General features: G+C 42.8%; 2 protein-coding genes across 2 annotated transcripts; one reads left to right on the forward strand and one right to left on the reverse strand.

Annotated features, from left to right (window-relative positions):
- Positions 1 to 9,238: 9,238 nt before the first annotated feature.
- Positions 9,239 to 17,028, reverse strand: LOC108030373 (5-hydroxytryptamine receptor 2B). Its single transcript, XM_017103243.3, has 8 exons — positions 16,499 to 17,028; positions 14,374 to 14,507; positions 13,473 to 13,582; positions 13,213 to 13,402; positions 12,560 to 12,697; positions 11,165 to 11,506; positions 10,038 to 10,544; positions 9,239 to 9,687 (listed from the first exon to the last, which is right to left on the reverse strand). The coding sequence occupies exons 1-8, from the start codon at positions 16,821 to 16,823 to the stop codon at positions 9,589 to 9,591; spliced, it is 1,845 nt and encodes a 614-aa protein (XP_016958732.1). The 5' UTR covers positions 16,824 to 17,028; the 3' UTR covers positions 9,239 to 9,588.
- Positions 17,029 to 17,926: 898 nt separating this feature from the next.
- Positions 17,927 to 18,161, forward strand: LOC108030374 (uncharacterized). Its single transcript, XM_017103244.3, has one exon. The coding sequence runs from the start codon at positions 17,935 to 17,937 to the stop codon at positions 18,097 to 18,099; it is 165 nt and encodes a 54-aa protein (XP_016958733.1). The 5' UTR covers positions 17,927 to 17,934; the 3' UTR covers positions 18,100 to 18,161.
- The last annotated feature ends 477 nt before the right edge of the window (positions 18,162 to 18,638 follow it).

Genomic DNA, 18,638 nt, shown 5'->3' on the forward strand with positions numbered 1-18,638 from the left:
CCGACTGCCGGCATTCATCACAATCACACTGGGCCAGAAGGGATGGGGGCTTCAGATACAATTTATGTGGCTGGGCCCGGCTGTCTGGACTCTCTGGACATTTCAAATGCTGCCAAAGCCCAACTGACATCTGATATATTGGTCGGGGGCCACTCGACAGCTGCAACATGCGGATTCCTTTTGTAACTCTAGCCCTCGCCCTCGTCCTCGTCCATTTCCCTTACGATTCCTGGCTGGGATTTGGTTGCCTTTCTGCGCTTTTCAAGCATGTGTAATTGCTGTGCTTAGGCGAGCCCAAGGATTGGCCAGAGCTGAGCCCGTCAAGTTTGGTCAACATGAGCCGGATTCTCCCGCTGGGGGACTTCCACTTAAAGCCCAGGCTGGTGTCCTCGTTTCTGCTGCAAAATCTGTTTACTTCGGCGAGCTGGCTGGCTTTGCCGGCCATTAGTCACTTCATTAACATGGCCAACACTCTCTGAATGAAGAGATAAATGCAGCGAGCAGCCCGGCGACGTGCCGAAAATTAACAAAATCCCGAAAATAGACAAACGCAAAAGCAAGCGGAACAACAAGCAACACAGTTACACCGAGAAAAAATTAAAGTGGCATTAGCTGAGATCCTATATGATTCAGCATAATATTCAAAGCATAGATACAATATAATAACGATTTTGTAAAAGCCATTCAAAAATTATTTAAGATAATTATTCTTCTAAAGCTAAAGCTTCTAAAGTTAGAATTACCAATTCTTTCTTAATGTCCTAACTAAAGTAAGGGTTTTTAAAGGATTTGGAAAACGAGGATTAGAAGTGACATTAAATTCTTCTAAATTGTGTTCTTAGAAATACTTCATATAATATGTTTGTATAGATTGAAGACAGATTGAGGAATCAATTTGTTTGCTCAAGATTTTATAAAATCCGTGAGTTACTTTAATTTTAGCTGCATACACTATAGACTAAGTCTTGAGGTGCTTACGTTTTTCCGCGTGCACCCATTCATAGAGAACTATTGTTGCCCAGCAAGTTTAGCATGCGCTGAATTTTAATTTCACACTTTTGCACTGCAATCAGAGGGAATTAGCCGCCATCCAGCTGGCGCCCAAACACCACCCACCGTCGCCACCCACCTGCCATTACCCACTGCTGCGGGGTGGGCGGTAGGTGTCAACTCTCGCCTTGCATGCCATGGCCGAGCTGCCACGCCCTCTGGAAAGGCACCGCCCCTGCTGCCACTGCTGTTGACTGTTATTAGCGCTCTTTGATTTGTATTTGGCTAACAATAAAATGACAGCTTGCGGCTAAATGGCACGCAACGCCCAGCCACAAAATGTAGGATTGGGAAAATGGGTTGGTCCTGCCTTTTGGACACGACCGGCCGGAAATGCCAACGGAGTTGGAAGTTGGCTGGCGTGCTTGCTGTCGGTTTGCTTTTCATTTCGTTTCGATTGCCCTGGCCAGAAGGCAGAAGTCAGCTTGGCAAGCTCTGTGGCACGCCATAAATTCCAATAAGCGGGTGCAGGTGCATCGCAATGAGTTACCTGGCTCTTTGCGGTCGAGCAAAAATATGATAGCCACTAATTAACGGCTGCCAGCGACCAGCTGTCAGAAGAGAAAATTATACAGAAGACCAGATTGGATACAGTATGTCCTGGAAATATCCTATAATTAAATTGTTTACATTTTATGAAATTTGTTTTTTCTAATATGAGTGAAAGTGAGTACATGATAAAAAAATAAATAAACAAATTCAAGGTGTAGTGAAATTATTAAACTCTAGAAAAATGCCTTTTTTAAGCCTTTTATACTGAGTTCTAGAGATAAATATCGGCTTTAAGAATGCCATATAATGTCGAAGCCCATGTTGACTTATTATGTTATTTTTAAAATGAAAAATTAATCAAATGATTTTCTTTAAGGCTGTTGAATACAAAAGATTCTTTAATATGCCAAAGGCATTGTATGTAAATTATCACATTATTAGAGGTTGTGTGGCTGATATGACACGTAGCTATCTATTCTGTGCGCTATTTCCCATGCAATTTCCCACTGTGAAGACGAAACGACCACGATTCGAACCATTTCATTTCACCCGGCTTGCGCAGAAATTAGGGAGTGAAAACTAGCGAGTGCTCACTTCGATTCTGTTTACTTGCGCTGTGCCAGCGGCAGCTGAAAAAGATAAACGAGCCGGGGAAGTTAATAGGAAAGAGTTCATAATAATGAGGGAAACTGGTTACAGTCGCAGCCGAAAGGAACGTGACAGCACGAGGTTACCGGCAAATGCAGCCCCTGCCACCCGCTTTTGACCTGCTGATAAGATTCGCCAAACTCTACAGACCACGCTGCGTATACGTGCTGCGAAGGGCGGCGGTATAAGAGCGCGTGTATAAGAGCGGGCTGGTTCCTGGCACGCGCTTCCGTCGATAAGGTAAACAGAAAGCCATCCATTTGGCCAAACGGCGAAGAGAGCCCGTCTGCGTGTAGACTTTCAAAGGTAAAAAGGCGAATCGAGGCCGAAACCGAGACCCATGAATGGCGAAACGAAAACGAATCTGGAAATTAAACAAACACGCAAGCGGCGCAGGGCAGCGCCTGAAAGGTGCGAAAAAGGCGTGGTAGGGTGTCGGTGGCGGCGGGACGACATGCGAGGACCACAAGGACCACAGGACCGACAACATTGTTCCATCCGATAAAGGGTCCCACAATTACTCGCCATGAGATCATGCCCAGATTGCCGGGGCTTGGCCATAATGGAATGAATTCTGCTTTCGAGGCGTCAAAGCTGTGATCTGCCTTTCAGTTCGCCGCTCATTTCGAAGATAAATGACTAAAAAAATTTTACATTTGATCTTGCTTAAATTTTTACTTTAGTTTTATTTTGAAAATTAATTCGTTAAACGAATGTTAATATTAATTAATAAATAAAAACTCTCCTGAATTAGATTTTCTTTTTATTTTTGCCGCCCTACATTGCCAATCTGCCAACCTTTTTGCAAGACCGATAAAAAGCTCTATATAATAGAAATCAATATTTTTTCATGGATAACTGAATCTGCGTTGGTTTTGTAATTATATGGAGATTATAAAGTATATTCTTTATTCATTGCTTTTTTATTGGAAATTGATATGAAGCTTAAATGAAATGCTGCAAAGTTTTCATATTCATTTTTTTAGAGAATAAAATTGCTTTTGTTTTGTAGTTGCAGGAAAATTATAAGTGTAGTTAAAAATTAAAACTCTTTTTTGGTAGTCTTTTATTGGATACATTTTTTCCCAGCAAGCAAATGCTGTAAATTGTTATACTTCCTAAAAATTAACAAAAAATGTATAGATAGAAAACTAGTTATATATATCACTTCCCATGTTATTAAGACAACATGTGTGGTGACCGATTGAAAATGCATAATAATTCATTTAGCAATGACAAGAGGAGAGCGTAAATTATTCAGCGACACAAAAATCATTAAAAGGCCACAAAAATACTGAATAAATGATGCAATCTATTTCTGTTTAGTTACATTTCAGGCAAAAACGGAAGCCCAGCGGCACATGGATAAAATATGATGATGACTTGCCATATGCATACCCATATATATTACATGTAAGTAGCGCTGTTAATACGCATTACTTTCCCATCCAGCGAAATCAGATGGCATGGTGGTAAATGGGCATAAATCCCATCAGCTGCATATATGCAAATGATGCCCGCGCAGATGTTGCCTGTGCCGCTGCAGCTGATGATGCTACATTAAATTTCAATTTCGGGTTCATTTATCGTGGCTGTGGGCGGCTGGCACGGAAGTCACAATGTCAGTGTCTGAACTTAGCCAAGGCCGCGCCGCTGGGCGTAAAGTTTGCCCTTCAACTGTGCGAAACTTGGCGGGCCAGCAGCGCAGTCTTGTTTACGCAAGTGCTCCGCCCCAGTCCCCTTCTCCGATGCACCGCCAAGTAAATATGCAGAAAACCAACAAGAGCAATAACTGCTCTGCACAAACACATGCGAACGCCCCGCCGGAGATGCACACACATGCACATGCACCCTGGAAAGTGCATAAAAATTAAGCAAACGGCACTTGTAACTGGCAACAAGAAGGACAGCAACAAGAACAGCAACAAGAACAGCAACAATGGCAGCTGCACACAAGCGTTTCCTAACTTGTGCACTGAAAAAAGAGGAATGGGGGACTAAATCTATTGAGTATTTTGGTAAACTAGTTTGAAATCTCTCTAAATGCCATCTAAAAGTATGCAACATAATATTTTAGACCCAAAGGTACAATGAATTCTTTTAGAAGAGGGTTTCGCTTAATTCACTGCATATTTTCGACCACCTCTAGGTTTTTGTGTGTACTTTAAAATGTAGCCTTAAAGTATACAACATTATATCTTAAGCTCACTAAGCTCAATAAGTCACTACATACTTTTAAACACCTATGTTATATATGATTTAAAGTGTACATTGTACTAAAAATTAAGTTTAATGTATTTTTTTTCTAAGATCTCCCGCTATGTAAACAAAATTGAAAGGAACAATATTAGTGCTTTAAATGACATACAGAGATTTTTGGTTAAAGTCCGTAATGGAAAATGCACGCAACTCCAACTATTAACCCTTTTAATTTGAAAGAGAAAAACAGTCAAGTCCCTGGGGCTTGTAAAATCCACAACAAATTAAATAAAAAAGCTGCAAGTATATAATTTCACCACGCAAATATCTATTAAAATGAATCTCATGGGCTACTTTCAAACAAACTGATTTATCTTTTTTTGCTGTGTTTATCTTCGTTCCCAGTTGGCAGCCCGGAGCTCCCAAAATGCAACAGTCGACAGGAAGGGCTGGCAGCTTCCGCTGGCGTTCAGCGTCACGCCGCCTGCACATCCCGAACCCACTTTCAGACCCAGATCCTAACAAAAACCCTAACCCTTCGGGTGCGAGCAACTACAAATGCAGCAACTGCGAAACTTTTGCCAGCAAGTTTGAGTTTTTTCTTCCGCCCGCCGTTCGTGCTGGCCTGCCTTTTTGCCTCATCTGCGCTATTGCAACTTTGCCAGCCGAAACTTTAAGCCAGGTCCTATCTCTGGGCCAAGTCTCGAGCGTTGTCGCTGATGTGGCTGCTGCTCCTGCTGCTTCTTCTGCTGCTCCGTACGTGTTTGTGTTCATTACGTACGTGTCCTTTTTGGCATTTTGCGCTAGTTGTCGGCGCCAAAAGCTGCTGGCCAAAAAAATAAGCTGCACTGACACGATAGCGGACTTCCAGCCAACTTCTTCGCCCATCTACAGTCGAAAGTCGTTAGCCATGACTGAGGGTTCTTTTTTGTTTTATTAAATTGCACTTCAAGTGCTCAGTATATGCCTGCTTTAAACTGGATTTTCAATGTTGGTTTTGATTTTGATTTATTTCCTAACCCCTTCCCTATTAGGCGTCCCACTTAAAGAAGCTCTCCTGTACAACTACGTCGTACTGCAATGTTTCCGAATCGTGGCAATCTGTACAACTTGAGGTGAGTTAGGAACTAGGGACTCGCACATTTGATGGCGCAGAGTTCGTAGAAATATTGAGCTGCTGCTTTCATTAACCGAAACTTTAGACGCAGACCTAACCGTTGGGAACTTTAACTTGCCTGCACTCATTTTGCGTAATGATTTCAATTATTTCGTAATTAGTGCAGACAGGCAGCAGCAGTCAGCCAGGCAGGTTCTTTCAGGACCTTCCCCACCTGGCCACCTCCCCTCCTGGTCACCTGGCCAACTACCCACCTGTCAAATGTCCATGGCGGGAGCAGGCACCACAATGCGGCATCCGATTCGAAGGCAACGAAAAGTGCACTTGGCCGCAATTTGCAAAAAGTCTTTACAAAGTCGAAGTTTTCCAGGGCGGTGGACACTCATCTTTTGTGTCCTGGCCAAGTCCATTGAATGGGGCACCCCCGGCGGTGTCAACAACTTCGCCATGAGTTTGTTTGACGCCGGGAGCTTCAGGTACTCTTGCCCACCTACTTATTTTTTCCCAGCACTCCATGTTTCCGTTCCGTGATGTTAACGCGTTTTTACGAGCTGTCTCACCTGCAGCGCTTTAATGAATAGCGTTCGGGTTTATAAACACCTCGATGCGCCTGTCCACAAGCCACTGCAGTTAAGCTCAAAGGCAGCGGCACACTGATGAAAATGTGACTGGCAGTAATCGATAGGGTATTTACTATCAACAAATTTAAGAAAATAAAAAATAAATATATATATTTTTAAATGTTTCTTTTATTATCATTATTTGGGGTTAATGTTTTGAATGCTAACCTTTGCCCTTTTAATGCGCTCTAATCAAGTTGAAAATAACCGCATTTATTCTGGTGTATGAGCGTGTAGTTGGGGCTTAGTGAAAGCCATGGCCATAAGCCCTTAATCATTTGAAGCAATTTGCACACTCTCAATGCAATTCAATTAAAAGTTACCCACACACACTCGAGGGCTCGAAGACCCTAATGCGGGCCACCGATAGATACTCGGGCCACACTCATTTCTCGTTTAATACTTTTAATACCTTTTGAATTGCTTGCCCGAAGTTGGGTGCTCCGTGCGGCTGAAGGAGCCTTCAAAAATTGATGCCCAAGCAAACAGAGCTGGATTTTGGTCGTGCTGCCGCCTGCCGAATGCCCCCGCCCCGCCTTCATGTGGCATATTAACTGCCCCGCCCCTGGGAGTCCCCCGAACGTTTGCCGGAGTGCCACTCGATATTTATTCGATTTATGGAATTTTCGGGCAAAAGAATTTTTTAATAAAACGAATTTTATTGGCATTATCCTGCAGCTATTGCCATTGCTGTGTGCCAGGGAGGAAATTAATAATGCTACTAGGCTAATAAAGGCCCGAGCACACAGGCACGCACCTCAGCCACACACATGGGTGTGCGCATTATATTCATATGTCGATGATGTGACACATTTGGGCTTTCTCCAGAACCACTTGCCGTTCGCAAGAAATTGAAAAGTTTCCCGAGTGGCTCTATTATTATTTGCTTGGCCTGACTGCTCAAGTTGACGCTATTTAATTTGTCATTATCCCGAACTTTGCTGGCAGCCGAAATTTCCACTCCCCTTCCACTTTCCAGACTGATTTCGTAATTCCTTTCTCCTTTTATTATGACGCTGCCGCAGGACATTTCCTACGGGGCCAACAGGAAATTAAAAGTGTTGGTAAATATTATCATACCATGGCGTGCTTGGTTGTGTTCGACACCACAGTGAGTTTCGTTCTTGTGGAATTTTTGGCTCTGGCAAAACTATAAAACATTTTGAGATTGGGGGGATAAACATAAGAAAATAAAGAAAATTATTAAAGTACTTTAAAATAACAAAACCTGAATTATGTTTGAATGAAAGTGTTGGTAAATATAAAAAGTGTTGGTAAGTATTAAAATATCCATTTGGTTTTTAAATATTCAGCTAGTGGTTGTAAGATTTTTGTTTGGGCAATACTTTAAAATATTTTGAGATTGTCTAACAAGATAGAAAAGTCTATACAAAAAATAAACCATTAAAAAAAGAAAATACTATACAAATAATAACATTTATTAGCTTATTTTAAAATGTTTAATTGGGATTTCGAATCGCTTTAAAATGAATTTAAGGAAAATCCATTACCTATGCCAAATTTATGTAAACATTGTGGGCGATGGCTCCGTGTGTATCTTTTATTAATTTCGGAAAAAAAAAATCCAAATGAATTTGTATGAGTTGAAATCTTGACATTTTGGTTCGCACTTAAAAGACTTTGAAGTGGCAACTGTGGTCTCGGCCCATTGACTGATAGCTCTTGAATTGCACACCTGACTTTCGGCTCTTGAACGCCCACCAGGCACTCAGCACTCCATTTTCCATCTGCAGAGAGCCGCCGTTAATAAGCTTACTTGCAGCCAGAGACAGCTAGGGGAAAAAGTGGAGGGGGCTGGGAGGCTGGGTGGCTGGGCGGGATGTGAAGTACCGAAATGTATAACACGAATTCCGATCCCCCGTGCCGAGCCCCTGGGCCTGGGTCCCCTGCATGATGTATCGATTTTTTGTTGCTGCTGCTTCTGGGCCATTTGTCGGCTTTGGCCTGTTCCGGCGTTGATAATGCCAATGCGTAATCCATCTCCTATGCGGCCCACCCAGCGAGCGAAGCACCCACCCACCGACCCACCGGACACACCCACCTTGGGGCGTGAGTGTGCACTTGAACTTTGACATTTCAGTGCGCTGACATTTCGCCCAGCTGCAAACAATACAGACGTGCGTGCGGTCGGCACTGGACCGGAAAGTTAGTCAATTTAGAGTTGAGTACCGAAAACCACCGATGACCATAGAGCACAGGCCATGGACCACAGAACCCCAAAAAATACACCGCACATGTCCCTTAGACATGAATAAAATATCGAATGCAGGCGTGTGCTTTTGATAAAACACAATTTTAATAACTTTGACATCAAGTACACATCGAGAAGTTGCATAAACACACGTACACACAAACGTTCAACTTACAAATACATATCGAGATAGACGTATGAGGGCATGCATATAGTGCACACCGAAGCGTATTAGGTTTCAACTGCAGCATTGACTTAATGGCCCTTTCGCTCAGAGCCACATTTATTCATGTGTATATATAGTTGTTGCTCTTGTTGTGGTTGTAGGTTTCCTGTTGGTTTACTATTTGCTAAAACTGTAAGTCCGTTTATTTACAAGAAAACTTTTCAAAAATTGAACCATAAATATACTATGCTATATGTGTATACGCTACACCACTAGGTATGAATGCATATCATGTATCATGGCTGAAACTTTTTGTTGCGGTCTCCTGGCTCTCCAGGGGGTGGGGAGTGGGAAGCAACAAAAGTTGAACTTTCGGCTTTGGGTTTTGCTAATTTTGCAGAATTAAGTTGGTTGCACTTGCCTAATTAGCCGTGACGTCGGTGGCTTACCCCTATGGTGTTGCGCAACGTTTTACGGATGCCAGTGTCGTCATGTAAATTCGTTAATTTTGTTTTCTGATATTGACTTCCATGTAAATGTGCTTATGCCAGTGAAATAATTGAGCATTCCTCAGCTTAGGCTACTAAACGAAACACTTTTGACTAACACAGAGTATGAAAGCGTAAGAAGTTCTTTGGACCCGGCCTCCAACCGATCACCTTTTTCGATCTCCGATCACCAATCTCTCCACTCACTTAGGGTTCTAGGGTTTCTCTAAACGTACTACGCTCGGATTTCTTTAAGACACAGGGAAGACTTTAGAAATATTTATCAATTACATACGCATAACTTACATCTAGTGAGTATTGGCTAGCTTAATTCCAAGGTTCCATTACTCGATTGGTTTGGGTTACAAATTTTATATTGTTTTTCGGGTTTTGTCTTTTCGGGGCACGTTTGTGTGGTGAGGAATTTTAGTTAGTTAGTTACAGCTAGTTAGGATTGTCACTGCTAAAACATCGTCTATACTGGCTAGTTACGCCCTATACCAATGCCAATTCCGTAGCTTATTGCATTCGAGTGAGTTCCGACCTTTGCCTGACCTTAATTACAGATACTGGTCCTCGTTATCCTTAAGTTGAAATCAAATTTTCGCACTGCGCGCTCGGGCAGCAGCCTTTCGGCCGAAGAGAATCCTCTTGAAGGCTCTTCGAAACTCTGGGTTGAAGATGGTGTAGATTACCTGGTAAGAAGACAGAGGTTTGTTGGAGAGAAATGTGTTTTTCAGAGCTTTTGCTTAGTAAAATGTGTGACTTTTAGGGGTTTTCAATTCATTTACAATGATTCTTATCCAAAATAAATAATTAAATTTAAGGAGAATAGCAAAAATAAAGGGAGTGTTCATTTTCAAGGCAGTACTTTATGTTTCTAGTTATTATTTGACTATAAATAATAATTATTTTTAAAATGGAAGGTGCAAGCCTTAAAAGTGCAAGTAAAAGTTTGCTGTTGCCTAGTTCTCAGGTAAAGATATAACCTGAATACTTAATATAACTAAAAGGATAAGGCCAGCGCAGGACCTAATTTACATACCGGATTCAGGGTCGAGTTGAAGTAGCCCAGCCAGAGGAAGAGCGAGGCAACCGCCGTGTGGATCTCGCACTCCTTGCACAGGCTCATTGTGAGGGCCATCACGAAGAAGGGCAGCCAGCAGATGACGAAGGCGCCGGTGATGATGGCCAGCGTCTGGGCGGCCTTCCTCTCCCGCTTGGCTTCCAGGAGCTGTCGCCTCTTGGCCAGCTTCTGGTGCGGATTGGCAATGCTGGCCAGCACTCCCCCCAGGCCCACTCCGGCATTCTTTCCGGGACTGCTGCCCTCCGTTCCGGCTGCCTCCCCGCCAGCTCCACCTCCGGGTCCTCCTCCACCTGCGCCTAGCTTTTCCGAGGGCGAGGTCGTCGTCAGGCAGCCAGCACCACCCATGGCGATGGACTGGGCCAGCGGCGTTATGGCGTTCAGATGCGAGGCTATCAGATGGTGCTGCGTGGCATGGGCCACCTGCTGCGACAACGTGATGATTTCATTCGCGTTGCTGGTGCGGTACTAAGGGGTTAAGCGGGAGGGTTAAGGGTTAATCTCGCGATAACAAAAGGGCCAGCCAGGAGCAAAGTACTATGTCTATACAGGCGGGCTCCTATAAGTGAATTTTCGGAACTTATGAAAAAGAAGGAAAGTATCTTTTTTTCAACTCGAAATAATTTTTAAAAAAATTTTAAATATATAAAATGTTCTATAGTCGCAGATAATTAATTTTGAAAATTAAAGTTTTTAAATTCCTTTCATGGAAGTGCGTTCTTCTATTGGTTAGGAAAAGATATTTATTCAGCAATTTGAACTGTAAAAAAAAGTAACAAATCTTATAACTGTTTGCTAATTTTTTCTATCAAATTTTATTTGAAAAAATACTTTCTAAAATAAAATTAATATCTTGAGTCATCTATAAAAAGTGTCAAGATCAATTTAATATCGTAATTGTGAGTTAATCCCTACAGTTAATAAGTGTTTGCATTTTTGAAAATGCCGCAGTATTAAAGTAAGGCTCAATAAGAATATTATTTCTTTTCAGCTTTTATTGTACAGGTATAATTCTCCCACAAATCCCTGCACTCAGCGAATCTCCACTGTACGACCTAATTACTCGGTGAGACAATGGGCGTACTTACGTCCTCCGCGTCGCTGGAGACGGTGGTGAGCTCGGTGCCCGCGTGGCTTTTGTTGTCGTAGTTGCTGGTGCTGAACTCGGTCTCCTCGCGCGTGATGGCCAGACTGGCAAAGTCCACGGCTATTGCGGCCATCGATCTGGCCACCGCCCCCTCCGATCCCGCCACGATGTTGGCCGTGTTCGTGTTGCGGCCAAAACATATGCGCATCCGCTTGCGCGGCCGCCGCTGCAGCTGCGAGTCCGCCTCCCCGCCCCCCGGGGTCCGCTCGCCCGCCTCCAAGCGCTTCCGCTCCGCCCGCCGCTTGCCGCGCTCCTTCTTCAGCTCCCGCACCGTGGAATCGCACTGTGGGATTATCGATAAAAATAAATACGTGCGGAGAGATAGTACTGGACTTGTTTGTGGGCAACACTTGTTTACGAACTTGATGAAAACTGTTCGGGGAAGCACATTTGGCTTGTGTCTTGTCAACGAAACGAAAACAAATCAAATGCATTATGTGAATTTCACGGCGTTCCTTTCGCATTAGGTGTTTCACTAACACGGTGCAAATAAAATGTATATAATAAAGTATTAAAGAATAATAATTTTAATTAATAATGAATTTGAAAGAGGGATTTTACATAAAGTTTTTAATTGTTTTGTTTTTTTTAATTTTTTTTAATATTTCGAAGAATTTACATTTATTAAAGAATTAAAATTTTATTTGTTCAATATTTTTAGATAGGTTTCTTATATATAATTTAATTTTTATTATATTTGAAAAGTTTTCTAATGTAAATTTCGCAATAACTTTGAATTTTATTTTAAGTGATATTAGTTAAAGCTAATTTGGTTAAACGAAATCCTAGAGGAACAATTTAAGTAAACTTTCCAACTTGAAAATAAGTAATTGACCGTTGGCATTTTGCGAAACTTATTAATGCCATTAGATATTCAATTATGAACAGTGTAATTATCTGCCCCTAAACCGGGGCCGCACATTGGGGTGATCATAAATCTCGGTTGGCATTTGTTTGGCTTTCGCCGCAGCGGCTCCGAGTGCTCACTTGGGCATGCTAATGAGCAGCTGAGGACTTCCCCCGACCACCCACTACCACACCCCCGGCGCATTATTGTTTCTGTTAATGACACACTCATTATGGCAGGCAAGCAAATACACTTCTCGAACAGCAGCCTCAACATCCACTTAGCCAGCCCCGAAAAAATCTATATTGTTTGTGGCAAGTGGTAAAATAGAATGGCTCCGTGCAGCATCTTTATTTCGTGCCACTGGGCGTATGAGCTATTTCTCCACTCTTCCTCGGGGGCTGGCCAAGTGGACACTTGGCATTTATCACTTTTATCATGTGGGGCACTTAGCTCCAACTGAGATTGCCTCGTTATTGATTAACTTACGTCGGTCTCGGTTAGTGTGACATTGAATGACTTCTGGGCGCGTCGCTGGATGCGCTTCCTGGCAATTATGTAGATTTTCCAGTACAGGAACAGAATCACCAGCAGCGGCACGTAGAAAGTGCAGCAGGTGGCAAAAATCTAGGGGATTAAAGGGAGATTTTCATGAGTAAAGAGGATATAAATTCAATATATTTAAATAATTATTATTTTATAAAATAGATTTTTTATTAAGATTCTATTTCGTGTCGTAATCGTTACTGTTGTTTATTAGATTATATATTTGTGAAACTAAAAAATATTTAATAATTTTAATTTGTAGAAAGCGATTTGTAAGGATACAACCGCACAATCCTTTAACCTAATTCTTTAACACTCATTTTTCTAAAATATATTCAATAATATTTGCACAAAAAAATACAATTAAGCGCTTATATAAATGGAATACTTGAAGTCAAGCATAATTTTTATAGTTCTGATAAACTATCTGACTTTTACAAGATTAAATTAAAATTCAGTATTTTAAGGACATGCATTTTTTATTTTCTTGTGTGTGCTTGCTTTTAATGCCTTAAAATAGATCCGCCCGGATTTCACAAAAGCCAGACTTCATTGAACCCCCCAAGGCAGGGATTCCTGCAGTCAGTATCGCTTACCTGATAGCCCACATCCTGCGACACCATGCAGTGCTGCTCCTCGATGCGCTTCATGTACTCCGGATCCTTCCAGCCGAACTGGGGGGCCAGGGAGACAATCAGGGCCGCAAACCAGACGCAGAAAATCATGAGGAAGACGCGCCGCGGCGTCCGCAGGTTGTTGTAGTCGATATTGGTCACCGTCCAATATCTGCAACGGAAGGAGGTCCAAATTGCCGTCCGTCGCACCGGAACACAGCTGGCTGACTGGCAGCACTCACCTGTCCGCCGCAATGGCCACCAGGTGCAGAATGGATGCTGTGCAGCAGAGGACGTCGCAAGATGTCCAAATGTCGCACAGTTCCGGTCCCAATATCCATCCATTACTTATCTGAGCCGGGCAATTTTCCGGGCGGTGATGGGGGTGGCGTTGGTTGTGGGTGAAAGCAAAGAAAGGAAAGAAAGGAGTGACATTTAGCAACACATTGTTTGCCAGTGATGATGCAATTGAAACAATTAGTCGCCCCGCAAACGAGGCTGCCCCGGGCTAGAGCCAACTCTTTGGCGCCTAATTTCATTTGCCAGCATTCCTGCTCAAGTTTCCATTAGGGTAATCGAGTTGCCCCGGCGATGGCAGTGGCAGTGCACAGTAAGAAACCATTTAATACGATTAAAGCTTTAACTTTAAATGGGTGATTTATGTCTGCAAAAGTATTCCATCTGCTCAAACTTATATCTAATCAAACAATGATTCCACATATAAAGTACAAAATACTGCATGGAACTATATTGTTTTTTATCGGTTTCCTTTAACTTTAATACTAAACCAATTTGAGTAACATTTTATGGGTATTTAATCCATTTTTTGAGTCCTTAAACAAGACATTTTCAATTAAAAGGTAAACGTAAATGACGCGTTACAATTACAAATATTAAATTTAATTAATTTGTTTTACCAGAAAGAAATGTTTTTAAAGTTTTTTTCATTCAATAATCGAATACATTTTCTTTTCGTTTTTTTATGATTTTTACCCTTTTGCCAACTTTTATATACATCTCTTACATTTCATCTTTATATCGAGAGAAAAAATTCTCAAGGTGAGAAGAACCGATCTATTTTTGGGTGTGATTAATCCCCCAACTTTTTCTGCCTGTGTAAAACGAAAGAGAAGCACTACTTACCTCGTAGACGGCGCCAAGGGGCATGACAAGACAGGCAACAAATAAGTCAGCCACTGCCAGGGATGCAACCAAATAATTGGCAACATTCTGCAGGTTTCGCTCTAGTATAATGGCGGCAATTACGAAGACGTTGCCTGTGGACAGTGAGAGCAGAAGGCAGCAGCCCCATTAGAAAGCGATAAATTGATAAATTTATATATATTAAGTGAGGCGGCAAATGCAGCACTAAGCCCTCCGTTTCCATGCCGATGAATGAGTGAGTGCGTTCGAATGCAGTTAATTGGAAATGTTGAGTGGCCAGAATCATTAACTTTTGTGAGCGTCGTTTTTGGCAGTGGGCTGCCTGGGCTGGGAAATCTGCCAAAGGAGTTCTGGAAAATCAATCAGTGGCAAAGGATTCGTGTCAAAGGAGTCTTCATTTTTCAGCCTAATTGCAGGCAATCGTGCATGTGCCCCGTGCCCCATGCCCCATGCCCCATGCCGCACGCCCCTCTGGCCCACCGCCCACATGCATGGCTCTCTTTGCAGTGTCTCCTCGCCGCCTGTGGGATGCAAATGAGAACTGGATGGCTGCTAGCTCCATCGTCGCCATCATCATTGTCGTCGCTTGCTTTGATTAAGCGCATGCAACTTGGCAAATTGTAATTGCCGCAGTGCCACCTTGGCTCACCCCTTGTTGCCACCCCCTTTTCCATGGCAGCCGGAGTGACGCCAGCGCCAGAGTCCACCCCCCTTGGCAGCTGCTGAGACAGCGAGCTTGTCTGCAGGTTGTCAAAACGTTTTGTCGTCGCTTGGCCCGTGCCAGAAAACGCATTTGCATATGTCTTTCCAGGGAAATGTTGCGCATACGACGTGTGTTCGCCACGGCACCAAAACTGTGGATAGTACGTGTGTATGTCAACTCAACACAAAGCAAAATTTAGCCAAAACTAGCGATTAACTAAGGTATTACATTATGGCAGGGCAGCCAAACTTCGGGGACCTTGAGAAAATGATAGTGTCTTCAAATTGAGCTGAGCTCAGTTAAGCTAATTTGGTGGAACAAAGCGCTCTGATTTTTCGACGAAAAATAGGATTATGCTAAGCTTATTAGTGTGCTGCATAAATAGCTGCGACTTTTAAAGCAAATTTATCGTTTGCAGGGAATGTGCAACGTGATATTTTCACTTGCTATTGATTTTAATATGTGTAATAGTTTCTGATACTACTTATTTGCAAATATGTACGTTTTCAGTTTAATAGGTACTATTTATGCCAGAATTGGTATTGGATTTCTACATTTCTAGTGAAAGCACTGAATTGTTTATTTTTATTTTTAGTTGGAATTTACAATTTTGTACCAAGGCAATGATATTTATGGTTAGCAGTATGCAGCTTTTACCAGTTATATTATAAACACAACATTTTTAATGTTCAATGCAGTATAAAATTTGCCCTCGTAAGTTAATTGCTTATGTAAATTAAGAATATTATTTCAATGTAGTTAGCTAGAATGTTTAGCTTGTATGTTTGTTCTTCTAGTTTCCTGGTAATGCAATAAAACAAAAGTAAGAAAGACTCAACAATGAAACCTCTATTTGTTTACACTCTAAAATAGAAAAAAATCAAATCCTGAACAATTTTTTCGCTCTGTAACACCAAATTGTGGGCCAAAAAGTGTGTGTGCTTGTCGTAATTTGCATTTGACGCCTTGGCGCCGTTTTAATAGCTTTTCACGTGCCGCGGCAAACATTTTTAGAAACTTTGGCTCGGTTCTTTTTTCTTTGGCTGGCATCTTTGCGGCGCTTGGCTCAAAGAACTCCCCGTACATCATCCAGCCAACCGAAACAATCAGCCGCCCCTGAGCACCCGACACCCGGCCAACGAGCTATTACCAGGCCCCTTCCTTGGAGCAGGCGGCAGCAAATCATCTCTGTAAGCCCAAAAATCAATAAAAATCTTCCAAGGGGCGCAATAAAAATCTTCTGCATCATAAATTTCACTTCATTTACAGTTGAGTTTCGGCCGGCGATATGGAAACTTTGCCCCCGCCCCAACCCGGCGGCATAAATTTGAGAATAATTTAATGTACGTGCCCCCCTTTTGGGTAATTTAAATTTGGATTTGATTTTGATTAAGTACTTGCCTATGATGGTGACGAGTATCATGAGTCCCAGGACGACGGCCATGGCGATCATTTTGACCAGAAGCCAGAACTCCACCGCCGCCCGCTGCTGCTCGTCCAGGTCGAAAATGTTGCTGTTGCCATTGCCATTGCCATTGCCGTTTGCAGTGCGATTCCAGGCGATTTGGCTGAGATTGCTGGTCGTGTCCACCAGCTGGGTGAGATTGCCATTCAGCTCGATGAAGAGGCTCTCGTTGAGCAAAATGGCTGGCAGTTCAATTTCCAAAATGCTCGCTGGGACATCGTCATCGGCGGCAGCCATCGCTGTTGTCACAGTTTTCAGCATCTCGTGGGTATGTATAAGTATCCGACAGTATGTGTATCTAAGTAAATGTGTGCCTGTATGTGTGACTACAGCGCGATGTGTTGCTGCTGCTGCTGCTGCTGATGATGTTGCTGCCGTCGCAGCTGTTGCTGTTGACTCTGTTGCTGCTGTCGTTGGTGTTGCTGTTGCTGCTGCTGCTGCTGTTGCTGTTGCTGGCGTGCTTGTCGTTCGTGTTGCTGCCGCTGTTGCGGGTGATAAAGCGCCTTAATCGTGCTTGCCAAGCACTTAACACGTAAACTGCAAAACATAGGGCGGTTCGAGAGTCAATGGGGAGTCAGTGATGAATGGCAAACAATGGCTGGGAAGTCTATGGAAGCAAGAAACGGAGGCCCTAGACGAAATCATAATGTACCGCCCTAAAATAACACAAGTTCGCTCTTTATTTTTCATTTCCCCAGTGAAGCCAAGGCGGATTCGTTCGAATTAAGTCCACACCATGATAAATGATGCTCGTCTCGACGCGCTCAGTTTACCTCGATTCCACCAATTAATTAATCATTTCAATCGAGCGAACTCTTTCACAAGTTTTTCACAAGCTGCCAGCCGGGGAAAGGCCCCCTGACCCCTGGATCCCCATATCGATTAAGCCGGGTAATCGTTAGAAATAGTTTTTAAATTCCTTATCTCCATTGGAGCTGGGAAAATCCCGCATACACTTAAGAAATTGTTTTTGAACTTTAAAGGCAATTAATAATTGTTAACTAAAGAATTAGTTATATTTTGTGTTTAAATTTCGTATCAATATTTGAATATAATCAGTTTTTCCTAATAAGACTAGCAATTTAGGTATTTAAAACCATTAACCAATAAAAAATATTTCTAAAATATATTCAGTTATTTTTAATTTATGGTGACTTATGAAAGGTAATACTACATGAAGAGCAGATATGTATACCAAATATATAACGTTTTTCCATTCTTAACCTTTACCAAGAAACAAAAACAAGGTCCAATCTCTGCATTTATGATTTACAAATTCTGATATATATATTGTTTTCAGTGTGCTATATATATTTTATTTTTTGCACGGCACAGCTTTGCTATCAGCTTGTTTTGCCCAGTTTCGCTCGAAATGTTGCTGCTAACACTTGGCTTCACGATGCAGCTGCTGCTGTTGGTTTCGCTTCTGCTGCTGCTGCTGCCGCTTCCCGGATTTTCCAGACCAAAGGAGCCCTATAGGTACGACAGATACGACGGCAACTATGCTCTCCGCCCACGGAAGTTGGAGCGGAACTGATATGCATATCTAAAGGCTTTCCAAGAAATACAATCAACCAGCGAGTCGCTGGGCCATCTGCATTCCTGCTTAATTCACTCTCGGATGGCGGTGGTTGGGTTAGGTTTAAATTGGTTTGGCTGCCACTTGCCCTTTGTGCACCGCACCACCCACTGCCTGACCTTTGTCTGTGTCAAGGTGTCCCCAGGTGAAGGCAGTTAAACAGTCTGAGGCGAATACCCGGGCCAACGCCTGACCTGCGAAGGTCGCTCGATGGATAGCGCTCGCCGGGGGGCTCCATCGGCCATATTCGCGAAAACGATTCGCCCAGCCCTCGCTGAATAGTGGCTGCTTTGGGTTTGCCTCTGCCAGAGACTGAAATGTTAATAGGCGGCACCGGAAACGGAAGGAGGGCCCGTGGCTATGGTTATGCGATGCGCCCAAGCAGCTCATGTGTGAGAAGTATTTTCATAGTCAAGGTAATCGTCGACCGCCTTTTCAGGGGTTTTCTTGGCAGCGCTATTAATAAATGCACTATAAATGTGGCTGCGGCAGGGATT

Source organism: Drosophila biarmipes, chromosome 2R, assembly GCF_025231255.1.
Source record: "Drosophila biarmipes strain raj3 chromosome 2R, RU_DBia_V1.1, whole genome shotgun sequence".
Classification (NCBI taxonomy): Eukaryota; Metazoa; Arthropoda; class Insecta; order Diptera; family Drosophilidae; genus Drosophila; species Drosophila biarmipes.

Excerpts from the sequence above, each read along its gene's own strand:
- LOC108030374 (XM_017103244.3), top strand. The coding sequence starts at position 17,935 with ATGTTGCTGCTAACACTTGGCTTCACGATGCAGCTGCTGCTGTTGGTT.
- LOC108030373 (XM_017103243.3), bottom strand. The coding sequence starts at position 16,823 with ATGCTGAAAACTGTGACAACAGCGATGGCTGCCGCCGATGACGATGTC. Across the intron at positions 12,698-13,212 it reads CGCAGGATGTGGGCTATCAG|ATTTTTGCCACCTGCTGCAC; the intron begins GTAAGCGATACT and ends TTAATCCCCTAG. Across the intron at positions 11,507-12,559 it reads TCACACTAACCGAGACCGAC|TGCGATTCCACGGTGCGGGA; the intron begins GTAAGTTAATCA and ends ATAATCCCACAG.